The 21929-nt window shown below is 41.0% G+C and overlaps 1 protein-coding gene across 2 annotated transcripts; it reads right to left on the reverse strand.

The window, feature by feature from the left end:
- Positions 1-5821: 5821 nt before the first annotated feature.
- Positions 5822-20270, reverse strand: sall3a (spalt-like transcription factor 3a). 2 transcript variants are annotated; one of them, XM_068324337.1, is made up of 5 exons: positions 20142-20270; positions 9919-11697; positions 8539-9837; positions 7852-8189; positions 5822-7444 (listed from the first exon to the last, which is right to left on the reverse strand). In XM_068324337.1, the coding sequence occupies exons 1-5, from the start codon at positions 20221-20223 to the stop codon at positions 7013-7015; spliced, it is 3930 nt and encodes a 1309-aa protein (XP_068180438.1). In that variant the 5' UTR covers positions 20224-20270; the 3' UTR covers positions 5822-7012. The 2 variants fall into 2 exon arrangements, with proteins under 2 accessions (XP_068180438.1, XP_068180437.1); XM_068324336.1 differs by having other exon boundaries at positions 8539-11697.
- Between the last annotated feature and the right edge of the window lie 1659 nt (positions 20271-21929).

The raw sequence follows: 21929 nt of genomic DNA on the forward strand, positions 1-21929 counted from the left end.
ATGTTCAGTGTGGTTTCATTACATCCCGCTTCAAAGTGGTGATGTATTTTAAATGTCAGTGTTTGTGTGTTCGTCCATTCATTCGTTAGTCCACCAAATAACTTTGGAACCGTTGCAGATAGAAAGATGAAACAAAAAGCACATTACTCGGGCGGCAAAGGGGATGAAAATAAAAGGATTACCTTGACCTTGAGAAAAGTAGGTCAAGGTCAAATTTCAACTTTTGTACACTCAGGAACTGGATAAGATAGAGAGACGAGGGAGACAGCCAGTGGAAGACCATAGATCAAAGCACTAGCTTGATCTTTGACCTATGCAAGTAGGTTTTTGCATTTTTGTAGGTTTTTGTTTTTGCAATTTTGCATGCAGGGTTGTCGCGGGATATTGCAGTGTCTGACTGCCTTGGTTCTTGTTGCTTTCAGGAGCAATAATAGAACCTTAGAATTAATAATTAAAGACATCATATTTCAAACAAGTGTAATGAATTATGTAATTACTTACTCTTCGGTAACAATAACAACAGAAACTAAATATTCAATGAGAGCTGTGAAAAATGGAAAGAGATGTGTTGATGCGATCTTTTGAAAATTGAAATCTGAAGTCAGAAACTTAACAACGCCTCACTTGGCCACAGCAGCCAAGTGCAACTGCAAGAGCTTTCTTCAGGATTCGCTTTCATTCATTCATGCAGCTCCCAGCAGAGCTGAAATCTCATCTAATGAAGAGCAGAGAGCAGAGACTTGTTCAAATCAGTGTTTGGAAACTGGGTTGGCTGGTGAAACACAGAGAGAGTTGTAATATCCTCAATTTCTCCCAGCTGGATCAGCCTGGAAGCATGTAACCGATAGCGTCCGCATGCATATTTTACACGGCAGACCAGGTGTAACGTTTCAGCACTTGCAAGACGCTGAAAAGATTTGAATGAATAAGAAGGTAGTACATGTTGGACATTAGGATGTATAGATTAAACCTGCACTGCCAAAAGAGAGGATTTACTCTGCTATAAAATGTTGTCTCAAAACAGATCATGGTGCACATTCACACTTTCTAAACGCTCTATTATGACACCATATTTTATACATACGCCGTGTCCGACATAGTGGGACAAAAGAAAGAGAGTTGCAAAAAGTCAGCGTGGATCATGGTGCACATAACAACACTGCAATTACGGGCAATTCTATAGGGCCATACACCAATAGCAGTTAAAGCAGATGATTAAAGCTGAAATAAGTCAATATTTATCATTATATAACTCGATTGCAAAACTCAATTTTCTCATAATGGCCTCTGATAATGAGGAAGTCCTCCATGGTCATGTGACTGAAGTAGAGTCTAATCATTGGACTGTTACTGTAAGTCATGAAAGTTTATTGGAATGGAATTCCATAATGGTACAGATCAATAGCAACCCAAGAGAATTTTCTCTCAGCCGGATTTGACACATTTGAATAAGTGCCACTAAGGGGGAGCCAGCTGGTTTTGAGAGGAGTCAATCCCTCACCAGGCAACGACATGTTAACCAGAGCGATATTCATCTGCCGCGGAAAAATCCCAAGAAGAAACAAGCTGCAATGGTAGGCACAAAACCCATTAAGAAGTCAAAACTTAGCTGCTCCAGGACAAGGGTGATCATTGGAAGCCATGAAAACAGTTTGAAGAAGTAATACCCATATCGTCTGAGAATAAAAGATACAATCAGGCCCATGCCCTTCTCACCCCTCCTCCTCCTGTGAGATCTCTGTGTTGGGAATAGAATAATATAAAGCTTGAGGGAGCAGGTTGTGAGATAAAAGGCTACATCACAATGATGATCTCTATCGATCGGCAACCTTGGGCGCACAGTGGAGGTCCGGCATTTGTCACGTCAAAGCCGAACCCAATAGCTGATTCACGCCGCTCTCTGATGAATTGGCCCTGTTCTACAAGTTTGTTTAATTGATGACGTGTTCCCTTCTAGGTGGACTGATGCCATGTTTTATGCAGTCTCTGATTTTTAAAATCACTCCCACCTTTCCTCCAGCTTCTCTTTCCCGCTTTCTTTGAGCACCTGATTACAAGAGATGAAACCACCCCCACCTTGGCTTGACTTCGACAACTTGGCAAGAGCAGTACCCTTCAACCTGCCTCTTACCATCCTGTTAGGTTCTCAGAGATAGATATACAGTGGCTCTTTGTTAGTCGAGAGGCCTACTAGTATTATGAGAAATGTGCAGAAATCAAGGGAGTTTTCACTGCTCACATTCTGCAAAGAAGAGATAGAGCTTTAGCTGAGAAACACACTGCAAAAAGATCGACACAATATTGTCACTTTAGATGTACATGGATGTCAAAGCGAGTGTAGCTTTTCAGTGTTAAATGCAGGTTCTATTCACCACTAACTACTGTTACATGCAAATAGGGAGCATTAAAAATAATTCTGATGTAAACTCGCCACCACAGGCATCTTCTTTAGTGAACAGCAGATTGCTCACTGTACCAAACTGTTAAAGTGTCTAAATGCTCACCAGGCCAAAGTGCAGCACGCTTCAGCAACTCTCAACAATCCATACAGGAAAGAATTTGAATTTGTAAACCACACAATCTCATTCCAGGGGATCTGGAGTGCATAACTTTGTCATCTTGAGAGCCTGCATGAAAACTAACACTTTCTGGTGCAGCCGAGCAACCAGCAGAGAGCTAGGTAGGCAGCTTTTGGCCATCAAAGGGAAATTCCAGCCTAATGGGGTGTCAGAGTTTCCAGTGTATCCCTTCACCATTCACAGAGAACAGTGATTACCTGAGTAGTGTTATCTCACATGCACACCTTACACAGACATATGCCTTTCACAGTTTTTCAGTATTGGAATTCAGGTGGGTGCACATGTTGTAGACAGGTAAAAGTGAGGGTGAGTCTGGTAATGGGATGAGCATGAGGGGATTTGGTGCATCATTATTATGGGAGAAAATACAAAGGATGCAGCAAGCTAGGGATCGACTTGAGAGATGCGGCATAGAGGTGAAAAAAAGAGAAGCGGTACACACAAAGGCTGTAGAAATTGTGCAAAAAGGAACACTTTTGGATTTAAAGCACCTATCTCAGATCCCAGAGCCTTGAGAATGAGATTGGATTACTGTCGGTTAGATTTACTCCTGTGGCTCTTCGCCACTACATCATCGTAGGGCCCCCTGCCTCTGGATCAATGGAGATATTTACTGCGCCTGTTTCAGGGAGACTTTCACAGTAGGCAGGGCATTAAACAAACAGCCGACAGCCCCGTCCTAGTGATGGCCTGTCTGTTCACACTGTGCCATGCTCAAATGTCACACATATTCACTTCGAGCAGGTAGCCCACAAACACGAGTGAGGAGAAGATAAAAAAAAAAAAGGTCAAGCAATTTGCTCTATGCTGAACAAAGTGGAAAGCTACTATGTTTAAAGGAGAAAAGAAATTCCTAGGGAAAAGCTAAGACATGTTATCTTTACTTTACACAATTAACAGTGTAGCCCACTCTAAAATTATACTTGTTAAAATTCTTAAATGAACACACTTCAAATGATTTCTCGTCTGCGCTCCCCAGGTTGCTCATAAACATTCTGTTTATAACAGTAAAATGAAAATGTGCTTCACGTGTTAGGCATGCCATTGTGATGTATTGCTTAATGGAAAAACTAAATGTGTGTAACATGTTTAAGTCTTCTTATAGAATTAACAATTCAGGAGTATCACATTTAGGACCTTCTTTAACCCCATGTTGAGCTGGAAAGCGATCAAAATTTAAATGACTTGAGGTAAAACAGCCCTCCTTTGCTACCAACGGCTACAGTGTATTGAATCATATCATAATTTGAGAATAATTGCCATTTAGAGTGTCAAACAACAGTCTTTACATGCATGTTTAGTGGCTGCTTGCAAAAGCTTTTGCTAAATGCAAGCACATGAGTCAAAGAATGGGTGGAATGTATTTTGTTTTCACTCAGATATGAGCAAAATAAGTGCCTCCATAGAGAAAAACAGTCACTATGAAATTTCTTCATTACTTGACAATTCCACTGACTAAGCTTGTGTTATCAGCTGACGGTGCAGTGTCAAACAATGGGCTCACAAACAGCAGCATGCATTACGAATCAGCCCAGAGAGTTCCTGAAGGCGAACTGAACTTCAATTTATCAATATGGAAAGTAATATATATGTGAAGGCCAGCAAAACCGTAACACCAAAATAAATACATATGGCTAAGCAGTAAAAGCTGATGTAAGCTGGACTTTGATGGACTAATCATCAATTGAGCTGCAGCAGATAATGTGCCAGTAGGCCTACAGGCATTCATAGCAGTCACGTTGTGCATAATATACATCAGCTATGCAATGCATATTATGACTGTAATGTGCAAGGTAATTAGCGTGTCTAATAGCTCACATACCATTTGTACAGGAACACCTGGTAGAATCCTCACAGGCCTGGATTTAAGTTGAAAGGATGGGTGAGTACAGAGGAAGGCTTAAATCAGATCTTCAACATTGTCAAGTTTGTTTTCATCTCCAAGAATAATTTATCCCCATAGACAATAGGCTAAAGGTCATGCTAATACTGATTTATACGTATATTGAGCAATTGAGCCACATGGATCTTATCAAATCTTTTCTTTCCATCGTCCAAATAGCACCACTTAAAGTTAAAATTAACTTCCATCTTTTATCTGCTGTTTTTCCATGTTGTTCACAGAAGAGATTATTTTCTTTTTGTGTCCTTTTTATGTCAGAGTAAACACTCTCTCTCTCTCTCTCTCTCTCTCTGTGTGTGTGTGTGTGTGTGTGTGTGTGTGTGTGTGTGTGTGTGTGTGTGTGTGTGTGTGTGTGTGTGTGTGTGTGTGTGTGTGTTAGTGTGTGTGTGTGTGTGTGTGTATGTGTGTGTGTGTGTGTGTGTGTGTGTGTGTTGTCACACATGTGGACCATGTGTCCAGTGTGTTGTACTAGGAGGACTGAATACAGGGAGGAATCAACCATTGGTTCACCATACAATCGTGTGCGCTCACACTCACACACACACACACTGAGTGTCACCTTACCTAAACGACAAAACATCCAGTTTTGTTTCACGTGGGTTTTATAATGTATGAACGCTACACTAATTCTTCATTCTGTAGTATAGTGTGAAAATTATGGTCAAGATTGTAATCACTTGGACACCATGTAAACAATGTTTGTCTGTTTTTTTAGATTTAATTTATAAAATAATAACATAGAGCATCTCTCACGTGGAATAAAGTCTTGTATACCTCAGTGAGAGAATAATTATTTATATGGATTTATTCATTAATATTTATCTATATTTTGCAGATATCAAGTGTCATGGAAGAATGGGAATAATAGTAATAATAACAATAGTAATAATGATAATGGAAGAGATTTCAGTTTTCCAGGCCATTATACAATATCTGAAAACGTATGTATGTTTTTAATGGATACCAGTTTAGGCTATCACTAAGAAACAATAATTACCATGTTACCATGACATAAAATAATTGTGCAAATAATGAAATAAGAAACAAACAAAAGTTTTTACCAGCAGGGTAAATAGTTCTATATAGTTTCCATAAAAGACATCCTTTTTTCCCTATAATCACTCAGATGCTTGGTGGTCATATTCAGGTCCACACTATGAAAAGAAGCTTTGTATTCAGCTCAATATCAAATAATTCTTATAAATATTGGTACATTTGAATCACCGTAATTATGATAAAACAGAACGATTTCCCTGATTGGACAATAAATATCATTTACATTTGTCTAATGGTAAAAGAGGAGGGAAGGATGATGCAGACAAGATCATTCAAACACACACCTGTTCTCTTTTTTTATTGAAGAGGTTTTTGATTGAGTGATGAGTTTGCAACTCTGACAAGTAGCACAGATGCAACAACAGAGAACCGACTCTGCAAATTGTTGGAGTGGTACGCTGAAAACAATAAAAACAGCATGTGATAGATAGCTCAGTCAAAAGGTTAACGGTAACTCACAGACAAAACGTCTTGTTTTTAAAAAGTGCATTCACAAACATGACAAATACTCTCAACTCATGATGTCTATTTTTATGTGATACAAAATATGCATACCTGTTTTAGATTTGTCTGTATTTCTATACATAGATATTTCTTCAAAAGGGTCACTTCTTTTTTTCTTTTTTTTTTTACAAAGGTTAAAAGCAGGGTTGTGGTCATAGCAGCTTCGGATATCTCTAGCCTCTTTGTGTAACAAGATACACATAATCTCAAAAGATATCCAAATTCAACCTATCATTTTCTCTGTTGTTCAACTCAAACGCCATAATGTTTATATTGAAAGAGATATTCATTTGTGAAGCCTGCAGTTTAGAAAAGAAATGGATCAATAAAATGTTTGGGCCATTAAATAGATTTTTGTATACCCGCTTTTTTGTCAATATCATAAATACTAAAGACACAGGACAATATTATAAGACAATGCTGGGAGACTAAATGTAAAGATTAAAATAGTTCAAACATTATTTTTTTCAAGTTTTCTAGTTCATGAGAAAGGCGAACACAGAAACACTATAATTCAGTCTATCCATGGCCCTTTTAAAAGACCGATCATAAACACGGTTGCCAGACAAAGACCAGATTTTGAACACATTTCTGTTCTTTTCTGTGTCAGTCCTGTCCAGACAAGATGCTTGCCCATCATAAATGAGGCAGGTTTTCAAAGGAATTCAGAAAAGCAGTCAAACATACTGATGAAAACCAATACGTACCATGCAAATCTTGCAAGACGACATATTCTCAAATAAGAGACAAAGTATTCTTTGTATAGGCGAAATATCAAGTGAGGAGAGAATGGGTGAAAGGCAAAGACCTCTAATGAATACTAAATACTATATTTCAAAAAACAAACAAAAAAATATTTAATCTGTACATAATATAGTACGCATGAGTTCAGACTGGATCAGCAGTTTCTTTCCTGTTGTTAGACTCTTAGTCTTTGCCAAATGTCTACCTTGGAATAACACAAGTCTTTTCAATTGATACCAATCTCTTTATTCTCCTCCATAAATCTGGAGAAGGGGCGACTGGCCCCGACATCCAAACCGGCCTTCTCCATACCCGTCATGGGAGGGCTGCTGCCGGGGTGAACACGGTCCAGTCCTCCCGGCATGGCTCCCAACGAAGTGATTCCTGAACCGCCGAGGCTGACAGGCAGCTGGGCGATGCCTCCATTTTGGATCACAGAGATCTCATTGTTCTTCATGGCCAGACCGTTGGTGATGGCTGCTGCGTACTGGTTCCAGAAGCCCGGGTCAACGTTCATTGCCCGAGCTGCCAGATCCTTCTGGAACATCTCACTGAACTTCATGGCATCCCCGCCTAGCAGGGCCATGGGATTCTCCACAGACAGTCGCCGACCCCGTCGGGCTGGAGCGTTGTTCCACATGTGTGTTCCCATGTGAACCTAAAATAAGCAAGACAATAAAAAGAAACATCATGAGTCTATCACTGCAAGTCACGAATCCTCCATCCAAGTCAAATATACAAATGTTTGATGGGTCGGAATGGAGAGACAGAGGCCAAAATTTCATGTGTAAATAAACAGACATACATATTTAGGTGTGCCTTTGGAAAGTGATGAATTGAATAGCTGCAGTTAAGCAGTCAGTTAAATCATGTTTGGTTGAAACTTAATTTTTCAAATAACTGTAGTTGTGAATATGAGTAGATCTGAATTGGATGAGTGGGATAAATCAAAAGTGTGTGCTTTGGTAAGCTAGCAGTTAAAAGATGATCAAGATGCATAATACATGGCTTGTTTTTGAACTGGTTTAAATCCATTAATGTAATATTTTAATTACTGACTAATACCTTCAGATTGCCCTTTGTGGTAAAAGCCCTTCCACAAATAGAGCAGGCAAAAGGTTTTTCCCCGGTGTGTGTGCGCTCATGGATTTGCAGAGCACTCGCTGAAGAAAAATTCTTCCCACATGAGTGGCAGTTGTGCTGCTTAGGAGTACGTCGAGGAGGTGGGGGAGCCAACATTGGGTTGATGCTGGGGCTCATGGTGGTCTGGGGTGCTGCAGCAGGAACATGGATGCTCACAGGCAGGTGGGAGTTGTTGTTCAGAGACACTGACTTTCCATGTCCATTAATTTCCATTTTGATCATGTTTGATGCAGTGCTAGCCAGATTAGGTGTGCTCAGCCCTAAAAAAAATTAAAAAAAAGGATCAAATTAGTATTAAAATAATGAAAATAAATCTGTACAACATCATTTTTGCAAACCATGAGAAACATATGGCACCAAAGGCAAGCAGCTGCTTGAAATTGTCAAGATTAAAAACACAATATTCCTCCTTGTCACCCGCAGCTGTTTTACTAAGGTGATTAATCAATTCTCTGGTGAACAAATATCATATTTTTACTTTCTGATTAAAAGAGACTGAGAAGGGGTCGTGTCTTTGCCTTATTTTTTTAGTAATAACAAATCAGTTGATCTGTTAAGAAAGATTTGCTTACAATGCATTCATTTTAACTTTACTGTTCACATACACACCTCGATCTCTATTTAGAAACAGCATGTTGAAGTGGCTCTCCTCCTTGATAAAGTGCCTGCCGGGTTGAGTGGCAGTCAGGTCAAGGGCCCCTGTGCCTTCAGTTGCTGACAGCGGAGATGGGGTCTCAGATTTTTCCGACTTCACAGTTGCCAAGCCAGCCATATTGTTCTCCAGGCCCTCCTCTACTGTCATAGCACTGCTGTGGTTGTTAATGTTGAGTATAGCTGGAGACTTCGATAGCTGCATCTCAGAATGACTATGAGCTGGGGACAAATGTTGCATGGAGCCAGAGGACTCAGACAAAGCAGGGCTCCCCAAGCTATGACCTTCAACATCACCTGCCATAGACAGGGAATCAGTAGTAAAGCAATCTGTCTCTCCACCAAAGCTGCTGCCATTCTGTGTAAGCTTTTGACCAAATGAACGGGTCATGTTGGCAGTGGAGTCAATCATCTTCATCTGATTTTCCATTGCAGCGATGCTGGACATGATGGAAGTTGGTGGGGAGCTCCCAGGCGAATAAGGTTTTGATGGGTCCATTTCTAAGTCCTTTAAGTCTGCTTCATCTTCCATTGCCTGCTCCATTTCATCCAGAAGGTCGTCATCATAATTACTCATTGCATCAAAGCTCTTCTCATCATGTGGGAGGTCAGTGTCCATCTCCTGCAGGCTTTCGGGGACCGGAGTGTTGGGAATCTGCCCTCCCATGTGCATGCGAATATGCTGCTGCAAAACAACAGCATTAGTGAACTTCTTCTGACATATCGGGCAGGAGTGCTGGACTCGAAGTGGGGGTTTGGATCTGTGGACACCGAAGTGTGTTTTTAGGTTTCCCTTGGTAGTGAACGCCCGCCCACATATCTTGCACTTGAAAGGCCTCTCACCAGTGTGGATGCGGTAGTGCATTTTGAGAGCACTCTGACAACTCAGAACACGATGACAGATGACACACTGGTTTGGGTCAGTCATCTTCTTGTCAATATTCTCAACAAGTTGCTGCAGTTTTGATGTTTCTGATGTTTGCATAGAGTCGAGCAGGCCCCCAAAAGGGAACTTGGCCTTGAATTGATCTGAGAGCATGGGAAGGACAGGATGAGAAACAGGGTTAGAAAGAGAGTCAGGGCTAGTGATAGGTTCAGACAATTGGCCGCTGTTTGATGGTGTTGTGGAAGTAACATTAGAGGAAAGGACCACTTGAGTTACTGTAGTTGTGGTAGTGGTGTTCTCTCCTGGCCTTGTAGAACAGCTTGGAGGCAGAAGAATACCTTCTGGTTTCAAGAGAGGAGGTGCATCACTTCCTATGATGGTTTTTGGGGACAGTGAAGAAGTGGTCAGACCAGAGTCAGTGATGATATTAGGGGACAATGAAGCACACTCACTCGATGGTGGGGATGGCCTCTGAGGGGACCTGTTTAGCGGGGTAAGGCTTGGAGACTCCCCAAAACCTCCCATCATACTTGGCAAGGTGGGAGGCAGCTGGAGCCCGACTGAAGTGGGAACCGTGGGGAGGACGGGTTTGCTGTCTAGCCATGTGGTTACAGGTTTTTCTGGTGGCAAAGACATTCCATATGGTATGCCTGAACTTGTGGGCACATTGTCCAGATACTCTGGCACAGGATAGGGGTTCATCTGAATATGTGGATATTTCTCTTTGTGCCTCTGGAAGTGTACTTTCAGATTTCCCTTCGTGGAGAAACGATTGCCACATATGTTGCATTTGTAGGGCCTTTCTCCAGTGTGGGAACGCAGGTGGATCTGTAGGGCGCTGTCACTGCCAAACACCTTGGCACAGAACCGACACTTATGCTTGAAGAATGGGTCCTCAGAACTGGGCTTAGTGTCAAACACAGACACATTTGGGGGCTTCCCCTTACGGTGCTTCATCAGAGCAGACAGAGGGTCGAGTGCATTGGCTGTGGCTGCTATGCTGGCCAGTGGGTTGGGGAAGATAACACTGCTGGATGAGCTGTGAGGTATCAGCGGTAGACTGGAGGCAGAGCTCAGGAGGCTGCTGTGACCGAGTGAGGGAGGAGTGGTGGAGTTCCTGGGAAGAGCTGAGCTGCTGCTGATACCACTCCCTCCTGTGACACTACAACTAGTGCTAATGTTGTTGTTCATGGCTGAGGATGAGCAAGATGGAAGTAGAGATGACAATCCACTCCCTCTGGGTGGAGGAAACACAGAGTTATTGGAGGATGTGCTGGGATTTGAAGAGCTAGAAGATGGCTGACTGCCACTTTGTGGTGTATGGGAGAGAGGTCCTTCTACTGCTGAGGTCAAGGGTGAAGGGCCTTGACCATTGAGAGTGGCTGGCAGCCTAACAGGCAGCTGATGGACAGGAGGAGTGATTAAGTTGTGTAACTGAAACTGACTTGCAACAGTGGGGACACAGGAAGGTGCAGGCCCTTGGCTTCCAGCAGTGTTGCTTTGAAGGTGGTTGAGGGCAGCCTGTGAGGCAGACTGCCTGTTCATTAATGCCACCTGACTACGTATTTGTTCTATCAGCTGGAGCTGATGTATTTGCTGCTGCTGCAGGGCCATCAACTGGTCGAGGATCATGGGAATCGCCATGGTGGAAACGCCATTGCCCACTGCTGCCCTCACACTCTGGGAAAACTGAGCAACTGCAACCCGAGTGCCATGCAGGGTCTCCAAGGTAACATTGGTACTTGGCATGGTATAGCTTGTAACAGTGGAAGGGACGACATCATTTTGATGAGGTAGAGAGCCGTCTGGCTCAGGGGATGTCAGGTCTCTCTCTTCAGAATCCATATTTTTTTCAGGAGATAGCTCGAGCTCCATCTGCTCATCCTCCTTTTCTAGGACATTGACCCCATTTAAGGTTACTGTCTCTGGGATGTCATCCCCCTCACCAGCAGAACTGTGGTTGCCTTCCCTGGGGTCCTCACTGTCATCTTGCTCACTAGGGCAGCTGGGGACTGGGGAGGGCTCTATAGGGTACTCCTGGGAGGGGTTAGGTGTATCTTCATTGTCATTCACTATGAGTACCAGGGGTTTTTGGGTGCAATTCTTTAAATGCTCACAGAAGTCAGACCACTTGAAGAACTCAGCACAACACTTCTCACATACATGTGTCTCCTCACTACCACTGCGGCTCTCATTCCCGCTGTCGGCATCGTCCAGCACTTCCCCTCGGGCTAAAGGAAGGAGAAAAGGGGGAAAGGAAAAAAGGGAGGAGGAGGCAAGAAAGAAGAATTAATGAATAAATTATCAATAAAAAACCTCACGTATTTTGCAGTGCAACGCTGCAAAGATTTAACCTTTGATTTTTTTCTCTCTTTTAACATAATCAAAATCAATATTCATTTTCTTTGCTTTTTTTTTTTTTACTCTGAACAAATTGCCCCAGTTCACCAATTCTCAAGACTCATGTTTGTGCTTTCACACCCTCTCCATAGAGCCAGCTAATAATTTTCTTTGTGCAATCCATCAAATTATGAGGGCCTATCAATTGTGGATACTGCCGCTTAATGAAATTCCATAGAAACTATTGATTTCCAATATTTCATACAATTCACAGCTGCCTCATCTGTTGGGTACAAATCAGGACTTTGATGGCCCCATTAGGATTCTCCTCTGCTATCAAGCCCTGTCATTTCCACCTGCATTTCAAATGGCTGGGCCTTTTCAGATAGCATTGCAAAGGTAATTCTGTCCTGAATCAAAGCAAAGGGCCCCACACTGCAAATCCAGTCCACACTAAGATGATATGGTCAAGTTTAAAGCATTTCTTTCAGTTGAGCAATTTCTCTCTCTCTCTCTCTCTCTCTCTCTCTCTCTCTCTCTCTCTCTCTCTCTCTCTCTCTCTCTCTCTCGCTCTCTCTCTCACTCTGTGTGTGTGTGTGTGTGTGTGTGTGTGTGTGTGTGTGTGTGTGTGTGTGTGTGTGTGTGTCGCCCATGGTCTCTGAAATAAGACTCAACAAATTACATGCTAGTGCCAGCAAAGTCTCTGATTAGTTACACATGTTTAATCACAGTTGTAGTAAGCCACTTCCTCTTCCACATACAACCATCAAGAGTCAAGCAAGCCAGCGTAAGATCTGAACATTGACCCACTTCACACCTGATCAAAACTACATACTTACGGCCTCCCTTGTCTGTTTATTTTCTTGTGTTCAAGCATATCTCCGCTTGATGTGTTTTCATGACTGTATACATATTCCCTTTCATGACGAGTACGAAGTGTGCTCAATCACCGCCCCAGCATCCAGTCCTTTAGACTCAGGGATGTATATATCTGGTAATTTAACTATTTACATAGAAATTAAGTAATTTTATATTCATTTTACACTATAGAAAATGTCATGAGAAGTTAAAAGGCATTGTTCTTCATAGGAGAGTTTCACTTGAAGATGGTTATTGCAGAAGTGGTTAAATTATCAATTCATGTGTGAGTTAATTCTGCATTGTTATGATAACTACTTATTCAACATGTGTGGGAATTTCGATGATCCAAATCATTTTTAATTCAATGAAATAACTGATCACATTTAGCGAGCACCAATCTCTGACCCTACAGGCATGAATGCACTGATCTGTGAATGTAGAAGACAATTAGAGATTACCTAACTCCACATTACAACACTGAACATTTACTCAACATTAAAGGCTACACTCCTTGAGTAACTGTGAGATTTGTACTGTGTTTATGGTCATGACAAAGGTTAAAAGCGAGCGAAGCAAACATGAAGCATTTCTACCAATTACAGTGACTCCTTATTGAAGAAATTCATCATTCCTTCTGTAATTTCTGTCCACATAGGGTAATAAATGACCAACGTGTCAGTAATCCAATAAATGATCAACAGAAAGCCATTGGTCAGGCTCAGTGTTACCTTCTTAACAAGTGACAGTGTAGACAAAATAAGATGTATTGTTTTATTTTATCAATCAATCAATCAACTTTCATTGTAGAGCGCTTAACCGCATCAACAGACATGTCAAAGAGCATTTACAGACAGAGAAATCCAACAGAACAAATGCTAAAGAAAAAAAACAACAAATTATGGAGTGCATGCACTTTTTTCTTTTTTTTTTAAATTTCTGTATTATTATTCTTCAAGTATCAATATCATTTCCTGTTTTGATTTTCAATAATCTCCATAAAATTTCAATTTATACGAAACAATACTATTTTAGTAACTATTACAATGCATAATTAAATGGATCAAATCCAAATCAAAAAACTGAAAAGGGACCAAGTAAAAACATTAGCGACACGTGACAGCAGGCTAAAAATCTCCTTAGACCAGCAGCAGACAGCAGAACTCATTTCCATAATTGAGGGTTGAAAGGTCAACACAAATGAGTAGGCATTGTGTTGAGCTGATTAGTTATTAGAATGGTATTACTGTCAATCTCTTTTATTCATTCATACGTTCACAAGTGGGGGCCTTTGTGTGCCTCTGACCTCACACACTGTGACACACTCTTGTCACACATATAGACAGTGAGTGTGTAAATGTGTTTAGAGAAAAACCGGTATAACACACACAAACACATGCTGTGCTCTTTTCAGTAAAGAATATCTTATCTGGAGTCTTTTTAAAGGCCTTCCGTGTCAAATTAAGCACTATAAGGGTTTTATATTTCTGATTTTCAAGTAAAATCTTTTTTTATGTCTCACACATTTTGAAACTTTGATTCTGACATGCTCAGGATAATTTGAGTGTCTTTTTCACTTGGCGTTTACAATTTTTAAGTCAAAATTTATAATAAGTCAAAGGAATGCTCTTATTTTCATTTCTATGATTTCTTTTAAATTCTACTTTAAACGTTTAAAAGTTCAAAATACAAAATGTGTAAATAAAATGAATATATCCATAGTTACTTAAAAAAAGAAAAGAAAACATTCAGCAGGTAAGGATATATTGTGCTTTGTCAAAGTAAGAGCAATTGTACAATTATGGAGTATTTCAGTATGAGCCGTATTCATGTTCCACTTGATGTTTTAATGCTTCTGTTGTGAATTATATCACACTGTACTTGATCGATATCTCACAATAATTCCATTTGCATTCGCAATAGCGCTAAAACTGAAAACAGAAGGATGCTGTTGTACAGCTGTGTGAAGGCGACATTTTGTGGTCGTTATGTGTTTGCAAGACAGAGAAAAAGAGTGTATGTGTGTGTCTATGCGCATGTCAGTGTGTCTATAGGGGAGTATTGATTTTCTTATAGCATGAGAAAGAAAACGATGCAAAAATAAATCCAATCCGTATCTCATTCCTTTAAAAGTCTTAATTTACTAAGATGCAAATATTAAGCTGATTGCACTCAATAGGGTGATTGTAGGCACTGAATCCGTGTGTCCACTATCTCACTTAGCAATCTTTGGCATGCTAACTGAAACCGCTAATCTGACATATTATATCAGATGGGGTATTCATGCTTTCCACTGTTTTTGTGAAAGCCACAGAGACAGGCATTGAGCAATTTCTAATTCTCCAATTCTTACCAATTTCCACATATACTGAGTAAATGCACAAACGTGGAGACAATGGCACCGGCAACATTTACTCTGTGTTGTGGTAAAAATGTTGGCATCATTCAAAAAGGGTCATTTCACTACCATATGGATTTTCAGCATAAAACTCTCATGAAGCCGCCACACTTTTATTTTCTATCATTGCAGACAATCGACTCCTCGTCCATCCCCTTTTAAAATGTATGCTCCTCAAAGATCTGAGAAAAGCTCACACCGCTTAAGAACAGACAGACATCACTGAAAGTCATGCAAAAGGAGACAGGGGAAAAAAGGCCTGCTGGTTTCAACAGCGCTGGAATTATGGAGGAAGATTTTTTTTTTTTCATTGGATTCTTTGATCACGCATCCACAGCTCTATTCTTCAAGAAATTGATTATTTATGGAGGAATTTTGTGTATTTATATTTATGTTGATTTGACAGACAGTTTAATCATTTGCCTCTTAGCAAAGGATCATTCGATCTGAACTCATTTTAGTTAAAACCTATATAAAGTCTTCATTTCAAAGCGATCAAATTTTCATATTATTTCAACAGTCCATTAATTCACTGACTTTTTCCCCCTCAAGATTTATATTAATTTGTTTTAAACCTCCATGATGTAATATATTGCACAATTCCTGGACAGCAATGGCTCAATGTCCACCACCACATGAAGCATCTCCCTGAACGGTCCCATGCATCCTCAGACTCGCAGAGGCTTGAGCACCCTTGGCTGTCAGTGTGTGTGTGTGTGTGTGTGTGTGTGTGTGTGTGTGTGTGTGTGTGTGTGTGTGTGTCAGTGTGTGTCATCGGCCTGGTCAGCCTGACTGCAGTGTGTTACAGTAATATCTGCCCTAACAGAGAGGCCTTTGTCATCGCCTACAGATGTTGAGCAGCCAAAACATTAATGATTTGTTTGTGTAAGCATTTGCAATACAGTATTCAATGACGGCACTCTGTCCAAACGACTGTGTCACCCGCTAAGATGTGGATTTACAGAAGAGGTCGACATGAGGAGGACAATCTGCTGGACTCTCATCATCAGCAGGCCAAATACATGGTTAATAGATTCTATCTTTTAGCATAATGAAATTTCACTCAGCTCATTTTAATTCTGTGTGTAATTCTAATGAGAAAGATATTCACCTTATTACACTTAAATAAAAATCAAATCACCACTAATAATCTGAAACATCAAAGCCGTCAAAATCATCCTCTGTGCCTCTACTTTCTGGTTAAAGCAATTCAAGAATAACCTAAATTACAAATAAATAAATAATGTAAAATAAGGAAAAAACATTAATGATAAAATGTACCTCTTCAGCCGAGGTCCTGTTAGACCTGCTTGAAATCCCCTGAAATCTGGTGTTAAATAGTCCTTTACTCTGTTGTCTGGTCCTTCCTCTCAATCAGGATCTTACATGTTGGTGTGTTTTCAGTGCTGAGTAGTAATTAAGACACAGCCATATTTGAGTGCCTTCTTGAAGGCATCTTTGGCGCAACTATGTGGGTGGTCCAGAGGCCTGCACCCAGTGGTGAGAGGGGATTAAAACAAAAGGCAAACAAAGCCTCACTGCAGGGAAACCATGTTGTCAGTGTCAGCATGGATTTCCCCACTATATTTTTTGTGCCTCATAACGAGATACATTCCTGCCTGAAGTGTTAAATTGCAGAGTAAAGAAAAAGTTTAAACGTTGTGATTGCGTTTGAGAATTTTTCAAAGATTTTGACATCAAATAAATATTAAATACTTTTGGGAATGAAATGTCAGAAATTAAACCACAACCACTCGCTCTTGTCCACCTGCCAACATGTTCTTATCTTTAAATGTAGATAATGTAATTTTTGAACACTAATTTCTTTTCATTGCTGCTGTTCATCTCCACCCTTAGCTGGGCAAATTAGATTCCAGAGATTTTGCCAAATATTAGCTACCACAAAAGTGGTCATATGCACTATGTATGCCAGCGCCTCCCAGACATTCCTTTGCACAATTTCAGAGCCTCTGGTTGAAGAGGAAGTGGTGGTGACATGAAAAGCCTGTCACTGTTCACACTTTCTAGGACACGAGTAAGCTGTGCTGCCAAGGTCAACGGCACACATGCTCTAATTGTACAAGGAGCTTGACATCTAACGGCAGGACCTGGCTAGCCAAGGCTAAACAAAGGTTAAGTCAGCAAGCACGCACACGCACACAACCCCTCACCCGTGCTCACAGGGGCAAGTGTCCAGAAGGCCTGAGGAGGACAGGATATACTAGACCAGCTTAGTGGCGCTTGATCTTAGTTTTTTTTAAAATCTTTTCAGAGATGCAGCACAAGAGGATATGCTTACTAACATGCACTAGACACCAGTTGAGAGATTTCTCGAAAAAAAAAGTTGAAATGAAATTGACGAGTTAAAAAAAATTAAAAACAAGACGGTTTCGAGCAAAACTTCTTAAATGTATCGTCTCTTGCCTCGAGTCTAGTTTCCTGTGTCTCTGTGAGCAGTTTGAAGACAACTTGAAGACTTGATTTTCTCTTTTGCCACCAATCCAGCGTAAATGGATTTAAAGTCCGAAAGCAGCATCGACGGACAACTGGAACTTTTGAATTCCTTCCACATTATATGCAATGATTTGTCAAGGCCAGCAATCAATAGTGTCGTCACGAGCTGCAGCACGACAATAGGCAGCAGAGAATCTGATCATGCTGCAATGATATCCTGACAGTCTGAAATTTGTAGCTTGTCTGTGAGGTAGCTTTGGATGAGACATGGTATTATTAGGTTTATTTAAGTGTGTATGGGCTCCCTGTGCTCTGCCAAAGGCTTGGGATTGTTTCAGTGCGACGTCCGCCTTGAAAACAAGTGACCCAGTATAGAGACCCAACAAGGACTGGCATTCCACGGTCACTTCCAGTCTACAACACAACAGTGTAAATGCTATAGGTTAGCCACCGTGTGTGTGTGTGTGTGTGTGTGTGTGTGTGTGTGTGTGTGTGTGTGTGTGTGTGTGCGTGTGTGCGTGTATTTTAAAGCAATACATCCACGTAGAATGATGTGCGTTAAATCGCGTAACAAGGCAGAACCGGGAAGAATCATTGTTTTATTATTTTCTAGTTCTGCACTTATTCTCTGTCCTGTTGGATCTAACATTAGATTGTTTTCTGTTTTTCAAATCACAATAAATAAAGAAAAAAATAAATAAGTAAATAAGTTAAATTTGACCTGCTTGTAAATTTCAAATCAGGACGAGGAGGTTTACTTTTCATCCCACGGTCCAACAGGACAGCGGCCTGAGTGATGTTTAGTATCTCTGAGCAAAATTTAGGAAAGTAGATCTTGACATTAAAGCAGAAACAATGTTTGCGTTCAAATGTAAAATCTACTGAACAGAGCTCACAAATGAAGCAAGAGACAACGGTACAATGCCCCCTCTCCATGCAACAAGAGCGGCTCCCGAGAGATTACATCACTCATTTCTATTGTAACGAAGCCCTGCAAAGTGTGTGTGTGTGTGTGTGTGTGTGTGTGTGTGTGTGTGTGTGTGTGTGTGTGTGTGTGTGTGTGGTGTGTGTGTGTCTGTGTGTGTGTGTGTGTGTGGTGTGTGTGGTGAGACAGAGAGAGAGAGTCTGCGTGTGTTGACCAACAGGAGCCTATGGTGAGGTAAAAATAATAGAAGTGATTTGTTTGGAGCTCCCATCTTTTGAGCCTTAATGAAATACATCTTTAACAGGTGACACCATGAAATTTGATTATTTTGATTGAAAAAAATGCGTGTTTGTGTATGTGTGTGTATGTGTGTATGTGTGAATGTGTGTGTCTGTGTGTGTTCACGCTGTATAAAATGACTAAAGTATCTGACTCTATTACTCACAAATAAAACCTGATTTTCTTCCAAATGTCATGCAATAACTCTTTATTTAAAAAAAACTAACAAATTAAAATTACTGTATTTGAAAATCAAAGAAAACCACGAACAGAAGGATTTTATACTATAAATTAAGCATGAATAAGATTTTGTCCTCTGCCACTTTGCTGATATAATTCCTAAAGCATTACGCCTTTCCTAAAAAAATGACTTTAACTCTGTAATGGTGGTTTCATTGCGTTAAAGAGTGACTAGAGAATAAACTATGAATGAGCCTTTTCTGCACATGGCGAGGACGAGCTCTGTCAACCGAGCTTGTCGACATTGTGAGCAAAAGGGAACAAATCAAGTGTGGTAAATTTATGTGAGGGGGGTAAACAAAAACATTTCCATAACAAAACAAGGCTTCGACCTGCAACAGAATCCGCATTTTGCTCTTCTCAGAGCCAGACAGGCGCTTTAGGGACAAAACACAAAAGCAGACTAAAATTTCCAATTTTAACGATTTTATATATTAGTTTTTTTTACAAATAGAAATCTAAACCAGCTGTATGTTTTCTGTGTATGTCGGCTGAGCAATAATTTAACACTTCAAACAGAAAAGAATAAATTATTTCCAACTTCTCGTGCGTATGCCCGTTTGGGTACATGAGCGCGCACGAAACTAAGATTTTGAGGACTTGTTTTTAAAAAAAAAAAAAGTTTTACATGCAGGAAATAATTAAAATTAGTATACTGTATTAAAATATTAGTCAATCAAAAAGGCCTCCGATAAATAATGTGGTCGAATATTACAAAGGAAACTGCGATAAATGAACAAGTGTATTAATTATATTAATCGGTGAAGTCATCCATCAGCCAACAGCCGATACAGGGATGCAGCCTGCGGAACATTTACGTCAAACTGAGGTTTAGGAATAAAACATAGCACAACTTCTTCGCTGAGAACCGCACACTTCCCAGCCGATTAAAGAGACGCTTGATTTTAATGACGGCTTCTTGTGGGTTTGTTACGAATTTCTGCGTCTACAAACCTCAAGAAATTAACCATAAACGGAAACCAAAGAATAATCCAAATAAGTCCAAACGACTTTTTTCTTTCAGGGTCAAACTTAAATCGAGTTTTTAAAAAGAAAAAAAAAAAAAAAGCTCCTACACCCTGGTGAGGAAACAACAATGGTGTAAGCAGAGACTGAGGAGTAAGTTGTCTGACTGATAGAAGACCTGGAGGAGAGACTTCAAGCTGACCAAATCCACTCACCGTGCTCGGAAACAACCCCGGTTAGTGCGGGATCCTCGTCCGACTTGAGGTGCTGCGGCTTGGCTTGCTTGCGTCGGGACATGCTGATTGCGTCAGTGCTGGCGATGCTTCTGCTTTTGCGCTCCGAGATGTCTCTGCGTTTTGCAGATACATCAGCGAAGAGCGAATGAATCAACGCACAAAAAAAAAAAAAAAGTTCGCAAACAGTCTGGTAGCGGAGAGAGGAGGTAAAAAAAAAAAAAAAAGAAAAAAAGAAAAGAAAAAAAAAAGAATGTGAAATTAGCCGGTGTGGCTGCCGCCGTTGCTGTCGCTGGATTGCGTTGGATTGCGCATGTCGGTATAATAATTATGATAGTGAATAATGCCTCGCGATTAATGGCACCGTGTGAAGGTGGGGAGGATTGGCTGGAGTCCAGCGGACGCGCATTGGATATGGTAATGAGGGACGGACTAAGCAATTAGCCGCTTCACTCTCAGACTTTATCCGTCTCTTTTTCTCTTTTACTATCCAACCTCCCCCAACAACATAACACAACACACCAAATCTCTTGTTATGCCCAGCTCACAGGGGGGTCTTCAACAGGAAAATGTCAGCCTCCTTTTTTGTTTTGTTTTTTCCTCCTTTCTTTCACGAAGCGCACTGACTCACGAGTGGTCGGGATTCCGTCTTTCTTCTCAAACTCTCCTCTTCATCAGTCCGATTTTTTTATTTTTTTATTTTATTATCCCAGGTTAAGAGTCTCAGAGAGCTTCTTTCTCACAAAAGAATCACGATTGTTTCGTTCACTTCTCGCACTTTCTCTTTCTCGGGAACTTGTGTGTGAAACGACGTCGAAACGCGCCTCCTTCTGAGTTGGACCCAACTGAAGCGACGTTTACAGCCTCCAAAGATGATCCCAGGGTTTTATTTTCTCTGTATGGACACCTTTTCCGGTAAAGTAGTTGCCGTTTGAATTGTGGGGGGTCGCATTAAGTTCTTGACAATATCAATAAAGTGTTAGCTTTTTTTTTTTTCTAATGGCGCAGCTCCGCTCTCCAAACTTTGACGCGTTTTTTTTTTTTTTTTTCCAGAAAGCGGCGCCGCGATGAAACAGTCCTCTCCGGAACGCCAACAGTTTCAATGTGATCAAAAAGTCATTTGTCTGGCAAAAGAGAGGTCGCCTGAGTGTTCCTGATGATCGCAACAGAGTTCCGCTCGTCCTCCTCCCCTCCCCGTGCTTCAGCTCCCGGTTGCGCCTTCGTCTCGTTGCGCGCTCCAAAAGTGACTTTTCTGGATATTTTGGTGACCAAACACTCAGACGCCGCTTGTTCTTCCTGATCAAAGCACCAAACAGCGTCTCCCCTTCAGGCTGAGGCTCATATTGAAGCCAACTTTGAAGTTACCTCCTGACAGCCCACGAGCACTGTTGGTCTCTTGGTAATGGACATGGCTCCGTGTGTGTGTGTGTGTGTGTGGGGGGGGGGGGGACTGCGCCGTGTGTGTGAGTTAACCCCCCAAGCAAAAGGTTCAGCCCATTGCTTTGAGCCACCACTAGGATGTACCACCACGTTACTGTTGGATGGATCGTCCTCAGACTCCAGTGTGAACACCCAGATTTGACCTCCCATCAAATAACATCTCAGAGCTCTTACCAGCCGCTGCCTGTAACAGATAGACTGTCATTTTAATCTCGCTGGGTATTTTGTTTTTTACGAGTGAAGCTTTTGTGCTCCAGGGGCTCTCCATCATAACCTGCTTACCTTTTATGTTAACTTTATTTCTAGTTTATGGACATTTTATACACAGTG

The sequence above is a fragment of the Antennarius striatus genome, chromosome 9 (assembly GCF_040054535.1).
Source record: "Antennarius striatus isolate MH-2024 chromosome 9, ASM4005453v1, whole genome shotgun sequence".
Lineage (NCBI taxonomy): Eukaryota > Metazoa > Chordata > Actinopteri > Lophiiformes > Antennariidae > Antennarius > Antennarius striatus.